This window comes from Heterodontus francisci, chromosome 3 (genome assembly GCF_036365525.1).
Source record: "Heterodontus francisci isolate sHetFra1 chromosome 3, sHetFra1.hap1, whole genome shotgun sequence".
Lineage (NCBI taxonomy): Eukaryota > Metazoa > Chordata > Chondrichthyes > Heterodontiformes > Heterodontidae > Heterodontus > Heterodontus francisci.
The window spans coordinates 202,846,524-202,861,799 of NC_090373.1; the positions used below are offsets into that span (position 1 = coordinate 202,846,524).

General features: G+C 44.6%; 1 protein-coding gene across 1 annotated transcript in view; it reads right to left on the reverse strand.

The window, feature by feature from the left end:
- The window catches only part of LOC137367180 (dynein axonemal heavy chain 8-like), a 2,531,605-nt gene that overhangs the window by 359,906 nt on the left and 2,156,423 nt on the right, over positions 1–15,276 (reverse strand). Inside the window, exon 151 of the mRNA XM_068028616.1 lies at positions 12,376–12,566. Coding sequence (XP_067884717.1) covers positions 12,376–12,566 — 191 coding nt within the window. The remainder of the gene's footprint in view (positions 1–12,375; positions 12,567–15,276) is intronic.

Below are 15,276 nucleotides of genomic sequence, written 5' to 3' on the forward strand. Positions count from 1 at the left end.
GAAAGATTGGAGATGTTAGGACTGCTTTCCTTGGAAAAGATAAGGCTCAGAGGAGATTTAATAGAGGTATTCAAAATCATGAGGGGTCTGGACAGATTGGATATGGAAAAACTGTTCGAAACCAAGAGGCACACATTTAAAGTGATTGGCAAAAGAAGCAAAAGTGACATGAGCAAAAACCTCAACGCAGAGAGTGGTTAGATTCTGGAATGCACTGCCAGAGACTGTGATGGGGGAGGTGGGTTCAACCGAGGCATTCAAAAGGGAATTAGATAATTACCTGAAAAGGAAGAATGTACAGGGTTATGGGGAGAAGGTGGAGGAATGGCAGTTAGTGGGCTGGATTTTGTGCTGGAGGTAGGGCTCTTGGCGCTGGGCTGAAAAGACAGGGAAACCCCACCTCTGCCTTTCCCCAGCCACCCGCATAGCCCACCACCCCTGAACAATTCTCAGGTCTTTTTTTGGCCAAAGTTTTAGGAGGCAGGATCCCCTTCCCTTTAAAGACTTTAAAGGGACGCAGATCCCGCCTCCAAAAGCTGCTGGCCAATTGCAGGGCTGGCTGCTCAGCAATATCAGCAGCGCCACTGCAGAGGCCTCAGACCTAGGCTCAGTGCTGGAACCCTGAAGAAGAGATCAGTCAGGCAGGGTTGCCAGGGCCAGTCTGGAAGGCCCCAGTGAGGTGGGATGAGGGTCTTGCAGTCTGGGGGAGGGGTGCTCGGGGGTGGGAATTGGGTCCTGGTGGGAGTCCTCCATGCGCCACAAATTGCCCACAAGGTGTCAGTTTTTATTTATTTATTTAGAGATACAGCACTGAAACAGGCCCTTCGGCCCACCGAGTCTGTGCTGACCATCAACCACCCACTTTTATTAATCCTACATTAATCCCATATTCCTACCACATCCCCACCTTCCCTCAATTCCCCTACCACCTACCTATACTAGGGGCAATTTATAATGGCCAATTTACCTATCAACCTGCAAGTCTTGGGCTGTGGGAGGAAACCGGAGCACCCGGCGAAAACCCATGCGGTCACAGGGAGAACTTAGAAACTCCACACAGGCAGTACCCAGAATCGAACCCGGGTCGCTGGAGCTGTGAGGCTGCGGTGTTAACCACTGCGTCACTGTGTCGCCCAAGGCATTCGGCCCATGCAGTAGAGGACTCCCCCTCATCCCACAACCAGACCCCAGCGGCGGCAGGAAGAGGCCTTTACCTGGCCCTTAATGGGCCACTTAAGGACCTCAGTTTGCCTCTGGGTGGGAAGGCCGATGTTGGCCTATCCCGCTGCTGGGAAGATCGCTGAGCAACAGGGAGGCGACGGGCCCTCCATCCATTCACCTCCCCTGCCACCTGCCGTGATTTGCTGTAACCCCAAACTCTGATCCGGCCTCGGGGGGGCCTGCAAATTTCTGGCCAGTGAATTGCTCACTCGGAGAACTGGTGCAGACATGTGCTGTAACAATTCTGTGATAGTTTGGACCCAGTCAAGGTATGTTCCCTCGAAGGGGAAAAGTAGGGCAAACAAATCCAGAGTTTCCTGGATGACAAAACAGGTGGAGATTAAGATAAAGAAGAAAAATGTGTTTATTACAGATGTCAAGTCGAAAATACTATTGAGAACCAGGCTGTATATAGAAAGTCCAGAGGGGAAGTGAAAAAGCAAACAAAAGAAGCAAAGAGAGAGCATAAAAAGAGACTGGAAGCTAGCATTAAGGGAAATCTCAAAATTTCTATCAGCATATAAATAGTAAAAGGGTGGTAAAAGGAGGAGTGGGGCCGATTCGGGATCATAAAGGGGATTTACACATGGAGGCAGAGGGCATAGCTGCAGTATTAAATGAATACTCTGCATCTGCCTTTACCAAGGAAGAAGATACAACCCAGGCAATGTCAAATGAGGAGGTAAGTCAGATACTAGAAGGGTTTAAAATTGATCAAGAGGAAGTATTAGATAGGCTGTTTGTATTTAAAGTGGATAAAACACCAGGACCAGATGAGATGCATCCAAGGATACTGAGGGAAGTGAGTGTGGAAATCGCAGAGGCACTGTGTGGGATCGGAATTCCTACGCACGCACCCCCCGCCACCCGCCAACTGGACTTTGTGGAGTATGGGGAAGGAACCCCAACCCCCACAGACACTAGTACTATGAATAAGAGCCAAACTTCAACACGAGGCACACAGAGGCAGGCTGTATTCCGCTGAGTCAATTTTCAAACATCCCAACATCACAACAGAACTGATGCTGTTAAAGGACTGGAATTTGGGACATTACCATAACAGTGACACAGGATAACTGCCATCATGTTAAGTAATCGGGGAGGCCACTGTTGCAACTAACTGGCCCCAGAACACAACATTCACTCCTGTCAAGACAGGAGAGAAACTTCTTTTATGGATATTAGCTTTGGAGCCTGGATTACCTCACCTTGGTGGAGTTCATTGTTCTCAGTCTGGGAAATCACATCAGCACTAAATGGATCTGTCTGGACCAGGCAGGTAACAGAGGAAAAGGTTTAAAAGGTGCTAAGTACTGACCATCCAGCAGGATGACTTCAGGAGATGTGATTCTGATATTTCGATAAGGAGCATCACAAAAGGGACAAGATTGAAGGGTTTGGAACTGCAATCGAGAAGGAGGGTCAGGAATGATCAACCTGGCTCAAGGACCTACAATTCTCACCGGAAGACCCAACCGCATGGAGGATTGTAAATTATCAACCAAATCCAAGGGGTATTTGAGGCTGAGAGTTTAAAACAATTTTAAATGTAGCAACCAAATCCTGGGAGGGTTTGGGTTTTGAATTGAGTGAATTTGGGGCAGAAACATGGGGTTTTGCCTGTGTTTTTTTTCTGAAAAGGTTTAAATTAGTTGAGAGGTCTTTGTAATAGGGTGTTAGGAGGGTTTTTGTTTTTTATTAAATAAACAAATTTTTGGTTCAGCCTAACCCTGCGCCGTGTGCAATTTTATTCTTGTAATTCCCAAAGTCCAAGAACTCTAATAAGGGGATATGGTAACAGAACCTCTTGCACTGGCAATAATTGTTCAGTTTTCCTTCAACTTGGGGGTAGTGCCAGATGACTGGAGAATTGCAAACGTTACACCCTTGTTCAAAAGAGGGTGTAAAGATAAGCCCAGCAACTACAGGCCAGTCAGTTTAACTTCGGTGATGGGAAAACTTCTAGAAAAAATAATTTGGGACAAAATCAATAGTCACATGGACAAATCCAAGTTAATTAAGGAAAGCCAATGTGGATTTAAGGGAAAATTATATTTAACTAACTTGTTTTTTGAGGAGGTAACAGAGAGGGTTGATGAGGGCAAAGCAGTTGATGTGGTGTACATGGACTTTCAAAAGGCATTTGATACAGTGCCACACAACAGACTTGTGAGCAAACTTGTAGCTCATGGAATAAAAGGGACAGTAGCAACAGGAAACAGAGAGTAGTGGTTAATGGATGTTTTTCAGGCTGGAGGAAGGTTTGTAGTGGAGTTCCGAAGCGGTCAGTGTTGGGACCATTGCTTTTCCTGATATATATTAATGACCTAGACCTTGGTGTGCAGGGCACAATTTCAAAGTTTGCAGATGATACGAAACTTGGAAGCATTGTAAACTGTGAGGAAGATAGTGTAGAATTTCAAAAGGACATAGACAAAATGGTGGAATGGGCAGACAAGTGAAGTTCAATGCACAGAAATGTGAAGTGATTCATTTTGCTGGGAAGAACATGGAGAGACAGTATAGAATAAAGGGTACAATTCTATAGTAGGTGCAAGAGCAGAGGGACCTGGGTGTACATGTGCATAAGTTATTGAAGGTGGCAGAATAGGTTGAGAGAACAGTTAATAAAGCATACAATATCCTGGGCTTTATTAATAGGGGCAGAGAGTACAAGAGCAAGGAGGTTATGTTGAACTTGTATAAGACATAATTCGGCCTCAGCTGGAGTATTGCGTCCTGTTCTGGGTACCTGAATTTAGGAAAGAAGTGAGGGGATTGGCGAGAGTACAGAAAAGATTCACGAGAATGATTCCAGGGATGAGGAATTTCAGTTATGAAGATAGATTGGAGAAGTTAGGACTGTTTTCCTTAGAGAAGAGCAGGCTGAGAGGTAATTTGATAGAGGGATTCAAACTTATGAGGGGTCTGGACAGAGGAGATAGAGAGAAACTGTTCTCACTAGTCAAAGGATCGAGAACAAGAGGCCACAGATATTGGATCAGTTCACTTGGAAGAAAACGCCTCAAAAAAAAATCATTCAGCATGAGGCAATAGTCACAAAGGCCAGTGAATTCAAGTCTCAGCCTCACAATTTTCCAGTCAAAATGACTGTTCATTTCTGGTCATTTTGCAGGAGTGCTAACTTGTAAAATTTGCCTGGCTAAAATCATCTTAGACTATCTCGGATTCTGCTGGTTTGTCATTAATGTCTTTTCTAGTATTTAGTAAGAGAAACAAAAGTGACATGAAGAAAAACTTTTTCACGCAGTGAGTGGTTAAGGTCTGGAATGTGCTGCCTGAGAACATGATGGAGGCAGGTTCAATTGAAGTATTCAAAAGGGAATTAGACTGGTATATGAAAAGGAAGAATGTGCAGGGTTATGGGGAGAAGGCAGGGGGATGGAGCTGGGTGAACTGCTCTTTTGGAGAGCTGTTTCGGACATGATTGGCTGAATGGCCTCCTTCTCGACTGGAACGATTCTGTGATTCTGTGATTTAGTATTTTGATGTTGTGTTGTAGTAGGTAGTATGCTAGGCTGGCTCAGTGATAGCATTTTTCTCTTTGTCTGTTGGATGTTCAACCTCTTTTTGCAGCGGCGACAGGGAGAGCGAGGTGGCAGCTGGGTAAGTAGGTCCTATATATTTGGGTAGTGGCTGAACCCGAGACATTACACCTGTAGTGTCTCCCACCCGCCCTCCTCCTCTAACCAAAAAAAAAGGACTCGGTGGTGTGTAGATAAGGTAAGGCTTTTTCTATTTCTTTTTTTCTCTCCGTGTGATTGGTAAAAACTTTTTGTTCCTTTTTCATTTATCTAAGTTAAGACTAAGTTAAGCTTAAGATTAAAAATGGCAGGAGATCTCAGACCCGTGTTATGCTCCTCTTGCTCAATGTGGGAGCTCAGGGACACGGCTGATGTCCCTGACTCCTTCACGTGCTGGAAGTGTGTCCAGCTGCAGCTCTTGTTAGACCGCATGAAGGCTCTGGAGCTGCGGATGGACTCACTTTGGAGCATCCGCGATGCTGAGGAGGTCGTGGATAGCACGTTTAGCGAATTGGTCACACCGCAGATTAGGATTGCTGAGGGAGAAAGGGAATGGGTGACCAAAAGGCAGAGAAAGAGCAGGAAGGCAGCGCAGGTGTCCCCTGCGGTCATCTCCCTCCAAAACAGGTAGACCATTTTGGATACTGTTGAGGGAGATGGCTCACCAGGGGAAGGCAGCAGTAGCCAGGTTCATGGCACCGTGGCTGGCTCTGCTGTTCAGAAGGGCGGGAAAAAGAGTGGAAGGGCTATAGTCATCGGGGATTCGATTGTAAGGGGAGTAGATAGGCGGTTCTGTGGTCGAAAACGAGACTCCCGAATGGTATGTTGCCTCCCAGGTCCACGGGTCAGGGATGTCTCAGATCGGCTGCAGAACATTCTGAAAGGGGAGGGTGAACAGCCAGTTGTCGTTGTCCACATAGGCACCAATGATATAGGTAAAAAACGGAATGAGGTCCCACAAGCAGAATTTAGGGAGTTACGAGCCAAGTTAAAAAGTAGGACCTCAGAGGTAGTAATCTCAGGATTGCTACCAGTGCCACATGATAGTCAGAGTAGAAATGAAAGAATAGTCAGGATGAATGCGTGGCTTGAGAGATGGTGCAGGAGGGAGGGGTTCAGATTTTTGGGACATTGGGACCGGTTCTGGGGGAGGTGGGACTATTACAAATTGGACGGTCTACACCTGGGCCGGACTGGAACCAATGTCCTTGGGGGTGCTTTTGCTAACGCTGTTGGGGAGGGTTTAAACTAATGTGGCAGGGGGATGGGAACCAAATGAGGAGGTCAGTGGACAGTAAGGAGGTAGTAACTAAAGCCTGTAAGGAACTAGATAATGAAGTCAGCGTGACTAAGGGAAAGAGTAGACAGGGAGCAGATGATGAACGCAAAGGGACTGGTGGTCTGAGGTGCATTTGTTTTAATGCAAGAAGTGTAGTAGGTAAGGCAGATGAACTTAGGGCTTGGATTAGTACCTGGGAGTATGATGTTATTGCTATTACTGAGACTTGGTTGAGGGAAGGGCATGATTGGCAACTAAATATCCCAGGATATCGATGCTTCAGGCGGGATAGAGAGGGAGGTAAAAGGGGTGGAGGAGTTGCATTACTGGTCAAAGAGGATATCACAGCTGTGCTGAAGGAGGGCACTATGGAGGACTCGAGCAGTGAGGCAATATGGGCAGAACTCAGAAATAGGAAGGGTGCGGTAACAATGTTGGGGCTGTACTACAGGCCTCCCAACAGCGAGCGTGAGATAGAGGTACAAATATGTAAACAGATTATGGAAAGATGTAGGAGCAACAGGGTGGTGGTGATAGGAGATTTTAATTTTCCCAACATTGACTGGGATTCACTTAATGTTAGAGGTCTAGATGGAGCAGAATCTGTAAGGAGTATCCAGGCGGGTTTTCTAGAGCAGTATGTAAATAGTCCAACTCGGGAAGGGGCCATACTGGACCTGGTGTTGGGGAATGAGCCCAACCAGGTGGTTGAAGTTTCAGTAGGGGACTACTTTGGGAATAGTGATCACAATTCCGTAAGTTTTAGAATACTCATGGACAAAGACAAGAGTGGTCCCAAAGGAAGAGTGCTAAATTGGGGGAAGGCCAACTATACCAAAATTTGGCAGGAGCTGGGGAATGTAGATTGGGAGCAGCTGTTTGAAGGTAAATCCACATTTGATATGTGGGAGGCTTTTAAAGAGAGGTTGATTAGCGTGCAGGAGAGACATGTTCCTGTGAAAATGAGGGATAGAAATGGCAAGATTAGGGAACCATGGATGACAGGTGAAATTGTGAGACTAGCTAAGAGGAAAAAGGAAGCATACATAAGGTCTAGGAGGCTGAAGAAAGACGAAGCTTTGAAAGAATATCGGGAATGTAGGACCAATCTGAAACGAGGAATTAAGAGGGCTAAAAGGGGTCATGAAATATCTTTAGCAAACAGGGTTAAGGAAAATCCCAAAGCCTTTTATTCATATATAAGGAGCAACAGGGTAACTAGAGAAAGGATTGGCCCACTTAAGGACAAAGGAGGAAAGTTATGCGTGGAGTCAGAGAAAATGGGTGAGATTCTAAACGAGTACTTTGCATCGATATTCACCAAGGAGAGGGACATGACGGATGTTGAGGTTAGGGACAGATGTTTGATTACTCTAGGTCAAGTCGGCATAAGGAGGGAGGAAGTGTTGGGTATTCTAAAAGGCATTAAAGTGGACAAGTCCCCAGGTCCGGATGGGATCTATCCCAGGTTTCTGAGGGAAGCGAGAGAGGAAATAGCTGGGGCCTTAACAGATATCTTTGCAGCATCCTTAAACACGGGTGAGGTCCCGGAGGACTGGAGAATTGCTAATGTTGTCCCCTTGTTTAAGACTCAGACAGGGAGAGCGAGGTGGCAGCTGGGTAAGTGAGTTTACAACTTATATAAACTTACCTTTTTGTTTCGGCAGTTTCTTTTTGCAGCGGCGACAGGGAGAGCGAGGTGGCAGCTCGGTAAGTAGGTCCTATATATTTGGGCAGCGGCTGAACCCGAGACACTACACCTGTAGTGTCTCCCACCCGCCCTCCTCCTCTAACCAAAAAAAAGGACTCGGTGGTGTGTAGATAAGGTAAGGCTTTTTCTATTTCTTTTTTTTTTCCATGTGATTGGTAAAAACTTTTTGTTCCTTTTTCATTTATCTAAGTTAAGACTAAGTTAAGCTTAAGATTAAAAATGGCAGGAGATCTCAGACCCGTGTTATGCTCCTCTTGCTCAATGTGGGAGCTCAGGGACACGGCTGATGTAGCTGGGATAATCCAGGTAATTATAGACCGGTGAGCCTGACGTCAGTGGTAGGGAAGCTGCTGGAGAAGATACTGAGGGATAGGATCTATTCCCATTTGGAAGAAAATGGGCTTATCAGTGATAGGCAACATGGTTTTGTGCAGGGAAGGTCATGTCTTACCAACTTAATAGAATTCTTTGAGGAAGTGACAAAGTTGATTGATGAGGGAAGGGCTGCAGATGTCATATACATGGACTTCAGTAAGGCGTTTGATAAGTTTCCCCATGGTCGGCTGATGGAGAAAGTGAAGTTGCATGGGGTCCAGGGTGTACTAGCTAGATGGATAAAGAACTGGCTGGGCAACAGGAGACAGAGAGTAGCAGTGGAAGGGAATTTCTCAAAATGGAGACCTGTGACCAGTGGTGTTCCACAGGGATCTGTGCTGGGACCACTGTTGTTTGTGATATACATAAATGATTTGGAGGAAAGTATAGGTGCTCTGATTAGCAAGTTTGCAGACGACACTAAGATTGGTGGAGTAGCAGATAGTGAAGGGGACTGTCAGAGAATACAGCAGAATATAGATAGATTGGAGAGTTGGGCAGAGAAATGGCAGATGGAGTTCAATCCTGGCAAATGCGAGGTGATGCATTTTGGAAGATCCAATTCAAGAGTGAACTATACAGTAAATGGAAAAGTCCTGGGGAAAATTGATGTGCAGAGAGATTTGGGTGTTCAGGTCCATTGTTCCCTGAAGGTGGCAACGCAGGTCAATAGAGTGGTTAAGAAGGCATACGGCATGCTTTCCTTCATCGGACGGGGTATTGAGTACAAGAGTTGGCAGGTCATGTTACAGTTGTATAAGACTTTGGTTCGGCCCCATTTGGAATACTGCGTGCAGTTCTGGTCGCCACATTACCAAAAGGATGTAGATGCTTTGGAGAGGGTGCAGAGGAGGTTCACCAGGATGTTGCCTGGTATGGAGGGCGCTAGCTATGAAGAGAGGTTGAGTAGATTAGGATTATTTTCATTAGAAAGACGAAGGTTGAGGGGGGACCTGATTGAGGTGTACAAAATCATGAGAGGTACAGACAGGGTGGATAGCAAGAAGCTTTTTCCCAGAGTGGGGGATTCAATTACTAGGGGTCACGAGTTCAAAGTGAGAGGGGAAAAGTTTAGGGGGGATATGCGCGGAAAGTTCTTTACGCAGAGGGTGGTGGGTGCCTGGAACGCGTTGCCAGCGGAGGTGGTAGACGCAGGAACAATAGCGTCTTTTAAGATGTATCTAGACAGATACATGAATGGGCAGGAAGCAAAGAGATACAGACCCTTAGAAAATAGGCGGCAGGTTTAGATAGAGGATCTGGATCGGCGCAGGCTTGGAGGGCTGAAGGGCCTGTTCCTGTGCTGTAATTTTATTTGTTATTTGTTCTTTGTTCTTTGTTCACTCTGGCCTATGAGTACACAATCTTGGCTGCCGCTTGGGTGCAGTACTCAGAAAATGCTTTATTGTTAGAGGCACTATGTTTTGGATGTGATGTTAAACCAAGACCTATCTACCTGCTCAAGTTTATATTAAAAGCTTCTGTGGTTAAAAAAGGAGGGAGAGAAATAACAGGGAATGACAGACCAGTTAGCCTTACATCAGTAGTGGGGAAAATGCTGGAGTCTATTATAAAGGATGTGATAGCAGTACAACAGGAAGGCATAAACAGGATTGGACAAAGTCCGCATGGGTTTACAAACAGGAAATCAGGCTTAACAAATCGACTGGAGTTTTTTGAGGATGAAACTAGTAGAATCGATAAGGGAGAACCAGTTAATGTGGTGTATTTGGACTTTCAGAAGACTTTTGATAAGGTCCCACATAAGAGGTTAGTGTGCAAAATTCAAGCACATGTGATTGGGGGTGATATACTGGCATGGATTGAGACTTGGTTGACAGACAGGAAACAGAGAGAGTAGGAATAAATGGGTCTTCTTCCGGGTGGTAGGCAGTGACTAATGGGGTACTGCAGGGATCAGTGCTTGGGCCCCAGCTATTCACAATATATACAATGACTTGGGTGAGGAAGTTTGCAGATGACACAGAGCTGGGAGGGGTGGGGGTGGGGGGGGGGGATGTGAGCTGTGAGGGGGATGCAAAGAGGCTCCAATGTGATTTTGACAAGTTGGGTGAGTGGGCAAATGCATGGCAGATGCAATATAATGTGGATAAATGTGAGGTTATCCACTTTGGTTGTAAAAACAGAAAGGCAGATTATTATCTGAATGGTGATAGATGGGGAAAGGGGGAAGTGCAATGAGGCCTGGGTGTCCTTGTACACCAGTTGCAGAAAACAAGCATTCAGGTGCAGCAAGCAGTTAGGAAGGCAAATGGTATGTTGGCCTTCATTGCAAGAGGATTTGTGTACAGGAGAAAGGATGTCTTACTGCAGTTATACAGGGCCTTGGGGAGACCACATCTGGAGTATTGTGTGTCCTCCTTGTCTGAGGAAGCATGTTCTTGCCATGGAGGCAATGCAAAGAAGATTTACTAGGCTGATTCCTGGGATGGCAGGATTGACGTATGAGGAGAGATTGGGTTGACTAGGCCTATATGTATTAGAGTTTAATAGGACTCGACAGGCTAGATGCAGGGAGGATGTTCCCGATGGCTGGGGAGTCCAGAACCAGGGGTCACAGTCTCAGGATACGGGGTATGCCATTTAGAACCGAGATGAGGAGAAATTTCTTCACTCAGAGGGTGGTGAACCTGTGGAATTCTCTACCGCAGAAGGCAGTGGAGGCCAAGTCATTAAATATATTCAAGAAGGATATGGATATATTTCTTAATGCCAAAGAGATCAAGGGATATGGGGAGAAAGCGGGAACAGGGTACTGAATTAGACCATCAGCCATGGTCTTTTTTGAATGGCAGAGCAGGCCCAAAGGGTCGAATGGCCTACTCCTGTTCCAAATTTCTATGTTTCTATGAAAAATCAAGTGAGTTCTCCAGTGACCAGGTTAACATTCCTTCTTCAACCAAACACACCAAAAAACAGATTATCTGGCAAATTATTTTACATCAAGTTTGATGGCTTGTTAACAGATTGGTTAGGTAAGAAATGCTCTCCTGAAGATCTTGGAAGCCAGACACCATTACTCTATCCAAGTAGTCCCCCAAGACCTAAAATCCTGCAGTCAATGCATGTTGCAAGTACTGACAGGTCTTGAGGTCTTCACACTGGGGCGATCTGATGGAGCTTAGAGCTGACACTTGCTCCAGGGTGCAATTTATAGTTGAAATGCTTTCCATAATGGTGGTGCCTTTAGCCATCTGCCACATAGTCTGGGTGAGGCTGATCAATGCTTCCCACATATGTAATACTCAATCAACATTCTTGTTTTCAAGCAGACCCTTGAAATCATAGTCGTACTTCTGAGCCTGGGGTTAAGAGCTCCTGAGCTTCCCACGAGCACTGTGTCAGGTTGTACATCCACTGCTGCCTTATCTGGATGCTTAGTGCCCTGTACTTTACCCAGTGCAAAGTCCCCAGCTGAACTGTCTTTTTCCTCCCAGGTGAATCTCTTTGGGTGCAAGAGGGTGAATGACAGTATGGTTGAAGTGGAATTGCAAGAGGTAGAGAAAAGTAGTCAGCTGTCACTACAAACTGACACTGGCCCCAGACCACATGGGCTATGTGCCTCCATATGTTTCTGTACCTCTTCCTTATTCGATTGTATTATTAAAATGTCAGGGGAACCTTGTGAATTTCTCTCACGTTCTGAGCAATCTTTACCGCAATTAGAATCACATGGTGTGAATTGGCTATGAGTGGCACTCGTCTAGTAAATAACGCATGCTGTCAGAAGCAGAAAACCATTGGAAAGAAGCAAGGACATCTGAGGTGAGGCTAGGAAGGGTTAGTATATATGACAAATGTTGTCAGAAGATCTATTTTAGGTAGCATGTGGGAGGGGGATGGGACCACTGAAGCAATGGTATACTTCACAATTTTGTAGGGGAGCAGCTGAGCACTGCGAGGACAAGGAATGATGCAGTGTTACAAGGGGTTTGATACTGCAGTCATGGTACATGTGAAGCTCTTCTCTTACTTTTGCTGCCCTCATCAGACCATTAAATGTCTTGCTGCAATGCATGGCTGTTACTGGAGTAAGAGAAGTAACGATCACAGCTACCACATCACCTTCAGCATGGCACAAACTATGGAGTAACATGGTGTTCCACTGCTTCAAAAAACTCAAATAAATTCTGCAATCTGTACATCTATTTTAAGCATACCGAATAGAATAGTAGATGTGTGATTTAATTCTTTATTTTCAATTTTTGAAGAAAGTGCCATACCTTTTATCAGGTTCTGAAATTCATTATACTTGATGTATCCTCGCTCAAGGTTAATCTTCAGAGGCAGCAATAAAGTGAAAAGGAACTTATGCGTTTCATACAGCCCACGTACGGAATATTTAAACACTTCATAAGTCAAGTAGTAAATAATGCTTCTGATTCGCTTTGAAGCAACAGGTGATTTCTCAGATCTACATGAAAACAAAAGAGAAAACTCTCGTGTCATTGACAAAACTCAGGATTGGTTTTACCTAAAATGCATCAAGTGTATTTCTTCACTCGCAGAAGACAAATAAAAGGTTGAGCTAGAAGTTGAAATCTTACATTTATTCACATTAATGGTTTAGTACTGACAAGAATTATTTGGCTGATTAGTCTGTTACAAGCATACTCACAAGCTACAAGTTATCTTCCCTGCCCCGACTCTAATCTGCTGAAAGATCCACTGTGTGTTTCCAGCATTTCTGTTTTACATAAGAACATAAGAACTAGGAGCAGGAGCAGGCAATTCAGCCCCTCGAGCCTGCTCCATCATTCAATACGATCATGGCTGATCTCATCTCAGCCTCAACTTCACTTTCCTGCCCCTTCTCCATAACCCCGCAACCCTTTACTAATTAAAAATCTGTCTATCTCCTCCTTAAATTTACTCAATGTCCCGGCATCCACCGCACTCTGGGGTAGTGAATTCCACAGACTCACGACCCTTTGAGAGAAGTAATTTCTCCTCATCTCTGTATTAAATCTGCTACCCCTTATCCTAAAACAATGACCTCTCATTCTAGATTCCCCCACCAGAGGAAACATCCTCTCTACGTCTACTTTGTCAATCCCCATGATCATCTTAGATACCTCAATTAGATCTCCCCTCATTCTTCTAAACTCTCGAGAGTAAAGGCCTAAACTGCTCAATCTCTCTTCATAAGACAAACCTCTCATCTCTGGAATCAATCTAGGGAACCTCCTCTGAACTGCCTCCAATGCAACTACATCCCTCCTCAAGTAAGGGGACCAAAACTGTACGCAATACTCCTGGTGCGGTCTCACTAATGCCTTGTACAGTTGCAGCAACACTTCCCTACTTTTATACTCTATTCCTTTAGCAATAAATGCCAAAATTCCATTTGCCTTCCTTATTACCTGCAGCACCTGCATACTAGTTTTCTGCGATTCATGCACAAGGACACCCATCCCTCTGGACCGAAGCACTCTAAAGTTTCTCTCCATTTAGATAATAATTTGCCTTTCTATTCTTCCAACCAAAATGGATAACCTCACACTTATCCATGTTAAACTCCATCTGCCAAATTTTGGCCCATTCACCTAACCTATGCATATCCATTTGTAAAATTCTTATTTCTTTATCGCAACTTACTATCCCACTTATTTTAGTGTCATCTGCAAATTTGGCTATTGCACCTTCCATCCCTGCATCCAAGTCATTAATATAAATTGTAAATAGTTGGGGCCCGAGGACCAAACCCTGTGGCACCCCACTAGTTGCATCTTGCCAACCAGAAAAAGACCCATTAATCCCGACTCTCTGTTTTCTCTTGGTTAGCCAATCCTCTATCCAAGCTAAAAAATTATCCCTAACCCCATATAATCTGACCTTGTGTATTAACCTTTTGTACGGCACCTTATCAAATGTCTTCTGGAAGTCCAGATATACTACATCTATAGGATCCCCTTTATCCACTTTACTTGTTCCATCTTCGAAGAGCTCTCGCAAATTAGTCAAATACGATTTACCCTTCATAAAACCATGCTGACTCTGATGGATTGCGTTTTGACTTTCTAAATGTCCTGTTATTACTTCCTTAATAATGGATTCTAACAATTTCCCAATGACAGATGTTAAACTAACTGGTCTATAGTTTCCTATCCTCTGCCTCCCTCCCTTTTTGAATAAGGCCGTTATATTAGCATTTTTCCAATCCACTGGAACCTTTCACGCATCAAGGGAATTTTGGAATGTTATAACCAATGGATCTGATATCTCCGCTGCCACTTCCTTTAAGATCCTAGGATGTAGGCCATCAGGCCCTGCAATCTTGTCTGCCTTCAATCCCAATAGTTTGCTCAGTACTTTTACCCTAGTGATGATGATTGTTCTAAGTTCCTCCCTTTCGATAACCTCTGCATTACCTGTCACTATTGGAATGGTACTAGTGTCCTCCACTGTGAAAACTGAAGCTAAATACTGATTTAGTATCTCCGCCATTTCTGCGTTCCCCTCTATTAACTCCCCAGTGACATCCTCCAAGGGACCAACATTCACTTTAGCTACTCTCTTCCCTTTTATGTGCTTATAGAAGCTTTTGCTATCCATTTTGAAATTTTGCGCTAGTTGTCTTTCATAATTTACCCTTACTCTTTTTATAACTTTTTTAATAGCCCTTTGTTGATCTTTAAAAGTTTCCCAATCTTCCAGCCTGCCACTGGCCTTTGCAATATGGTATGCCTTAGTTTTTGTCTTTCTGTTATTCTTAACTTCCTTGCTTGGCATGGATGTTTTCTCCGCTTCTTACAATCTTTCTTCCTCTCTGGAATATATTTTAGTTGGGAGGAATTTACTATCTCCTTAAACATCTGCCATTGCTCATCAACTGTCCGACCTTTTAGTCTTCCTGCCCAGTCCACTAGGGTCAAATCTGTCCTCATGCCTATGTAATTACCTTTGTTTACCTCCAGAACGTTAATGTCGGATTCCAGTTTCTCGCCCACAAACTGAATTTGAAATTCTAGCATGCGATGATCACTCTTCCCTAGAGGATTCTTAACTATGAGATCATTAATTAATCCCACCTCATTACACAATACCAAATCTAGAATCGCCTGCTCCCTGGGTTGGTTCCAAAAAACAATCTCTAATCCATTCAATGAACTCTTCCTTGAGGC